The 2,880-nt window shown below is 51.1% G+C and overlaps 1 protein-coding gene across 1 annotated transcript; it reads left to right on the forward strand.

Moving 5' to 3' along the window:
• Positions 1-582: 582 nt before the first annotated feature.
• LOC120848908 (uncharacterized protein K02A2.6-like) lies at positions 583-1,474 on the forward strand. The gene has a single exon (XM_040220997.3). The coding sequence runs from the start codon at positions 613-615 to the stop codon at positions 1,459-1,461; it is 849 nt and encodes a 282-aa protein (XP_040076931.1). The 5' UTR covers positions 583-612; the 3' UTR covers positions 1,462-1,474.
• The last annotated feature ends 1,406 nt before the right edge of the window (positions 1,475-2,880 follow it).

Raw genomic sequence — 2,880 nt, forward strand, 5'->3', positions numbered from 1 at the left:
TACCGACCGGGTCGACTCAACGTGGAGGCGGACTGCTTGTCACGACTTCCAGTTCCTGGGGTTCAGGATCAAGACTACGAGGATGACGTCGCGGCGTTTCTCAGTCTCCGCCTGCAGTCTTTTCCGGTAAGCAGCCAAGAGATCGCACAATTTACAGCAAAAGATAAAGAGCTCTGTCAAGTGGCAAGGTTCCTTGCCGGTGCGTGGCCCGCAAAAGTAGAAGATTGTCTGAAGCGTTACTCTGCAAGAAGAAGCGAGCTGACGTGGCACCAGAATTGCCTTTTGTGGGGAATGAGGGTTGTGATCCCGAAGGGACTGCGCGAACGCGTACTGGACGAGCTGCATGAAGGGCATCCTGGAATCGTAAGGATGAAAGAACTGGCACGCAGCTATGTATGGTGGCCGGAGGTCGATGCGGATATTGAATATCGCGTCAGGTCGTGTGATACCTGCCAACAGCAGCAGAGTCTTCCAGGTCCAGCCCCGCTGCATCCGTGGTCCTGGCCAACTCGTCCGTGGCAAAGGCTGCACTTGGATTTTGCGGGACCCTTCCAGGGCCGTCATTTTCTCGTGAGCGTCGACTCCCACTCCAAGTGGCCCGAGGTTTTTGTGATGAACAGCACATCGGCCGAAGCAACTATTGAAAAGCTGAGGGAGCTGTTTAGTCATTTCGGTCTGCCAGATGTTGTTGTCAGTGACAATGGCCCCCAATTTTGTTCCCAAGAATTTCAGATTTTCTTGCGAGAGAACGGTGTGAGGCACGTCAGGACCGCCCCCTACCATCCATCAAGTAATGGGCTGGCTGAGCGTTTCATCCGCACCCTGAAGGAGGCCTTACGAAAAGAGATGCCGGGCCGGCCTCTGTCCCGTCGACTAGCAAGTTTCTTGTTAGCTTACAGAAACACACCGCACGCCACAACCCTTCAGAGTCCTGCGGAGTTGCTGCTTGGGCGGCGGCTCACTACCCGTCTCGACAGACTGCGACCCTCTGCAGAGGAAACTGTTCACCGCAAGCAGGACGTGCTACAGGTGAAGCACAGTGGCAAACACCGACACTTCGTGCCGGGTGATAAGGTGTACGTCAAGAACTTCCGGCCGGGTGAGAGGTGGTTGCACGGAGTCGTCATGGCTAGATCCGGACCGGTCTCCTACAGGCTTCGCGTGACCACACCGCGGGGGACCTTCGTGTGGCGGCGACACCAAGACCACCTGCGGTTGCGGGAGAGCTCTACCCCAGAGGAGGAGGAAGGTGGTTTGCTGATACCGAGTGTCCTGCCATCATCGCCAACCCCAGGGCAAGGGGGACTCGTGAACGAGCTACCTCCAGTTGGGTCACCGGTGGTAGAGGGACAAGACATGGGATCAACTCCAGTCTCCGGTCGTTCCCCAGCCCAGCCGCAAGAAATTCAGCGCCGGTATCCCGAACGGCAACGGCGTGCGCCTAATAGGTTTTCGCCTTGAGAAGGAAGAGAAAAAGACGAGGACTGTGTTTTTCAGAACTGTAATTATTTTGTATTTAGTATGTCTGTACTTTGTACTTTCCAGAACTTCAATTATTCTCGTGTTTTGTTAAATTGTCATATCGTGTTACTTTGTGAGTATTGCACTGGAACGCCGTCGAATGGTATTACTGTGCTGAACTAAGTGTGGGGGAGTGTTGTATGGGTGACACAATAAGCGGGCAACAGCTAGCGCGCGCTCGTGCGTCTCGCGCCACTGTTCCGGGGCGCCATATCTATCTGAGCCAGCGCACCGTTTGCACCACCCGCTGCTATCCTGCCGCTCTCTCACGCCCGTGACTATGTGTCGTACTCCGGTAGTCCTGCAATAAAGATGTGCCAGCGAAGAACCCCATCGGCCTGTTACTCCAGATACCACAGTTAGGAATACACCAAGATATTTGTATTCGTAGGCAACAGTGAGTGGCTCGTCATTAATGGTATAAGTACTGAGGGACGGAACACGCCGTCTCGTAAATGGGATGTGGACAGTTTTCTTAAAATTAATATTCATTTCCCACAGTTTGCACCAATCGGTAATTGCATTTATGTCTGCCTGTAGAATGTCGACGTCATCACTCGCTCGTATTTTTCGATAAACAACACAATCGTCAGCAAAGAGACGCATTGGTGATGACACAACACCCACGATATCATTCAAGTACAGCATAAACAACAGCGGCCTAAGGACGGACCCTTGCGGGACTCCTGATGTCACGTCAGCAAATTCGGACTGGCAACCATTTAGCACAACATATTGTTTACGGAGAGACAAATATTCGCGTATCCAATATACCACTTTCTTATCAATTTTATAACCGTGAAGTTTCGCAATTAACAAGTCATGGGAGACAACATCAAACGCCTTGCTGAAATCAAGAAAAATGCAGTCAACGCTATCACGGCCATCAAGAGCACCTGCCACTTCATGTACAAACTCTGTTAGCTGTGTCACACACGAGTAACCTTGACGAAAGCCGTGCTGGGAGGAATGTAGTATTCCCGAGGCATTTACATGATGGATTATGCCTGTATATAAGACGTGCTCAATTACCTTACAAGCGATGCTAGTTAGTGAAATCGGACGGTAATTTGTGACCACGTTCCTTGGGCCACCCTTGTGTATCGGGACCACCCGACCAAGCTTCCAATCTGACGGCAATGATGATGTATCTAAAGATTTTTCAAAAAGAACATAAAAATACAGGCAGACTACACCAGAGCATGACCTCAGAATACAAGGAGAAATGTTGTCGGGGCCTGTTGCCTTGCTTACATCAAGTTCATTTAAAAGCTTTCTAATCCCTTACACTTGGAGTGTGATCGGAGGCATCTCATTAGTCACAAAGGGCGCATCGAAAGAAACACCCCGCTGTGCTGG

The sequence above is a fragment of the Ixodes scapularis genome, unplaced genomic scaffold (assembly GCF_016920785.2).
Source record: "Ixodes scapularis isolate PalLabHiFi unplaced genomic scaffold, ASM1692078v2 PGA_scaffold10__122_contigs__length_95168666, whole genome shotgun sequence".
NCBI lineage: Eukaryota > Metazoa > Arthropoda > Arachnida > Ixodida > Ixodidae > Ixodes > Ixodes scapularis.

Coding starts and splice junctions, on each gene's coding strand:
- LOC120848908 (XM_040220997.3), top strand. CDS start 613: ATGAACAGCACATCGGCCGAAGCAACTATTGAAAAGCTGAGGGAGCTG.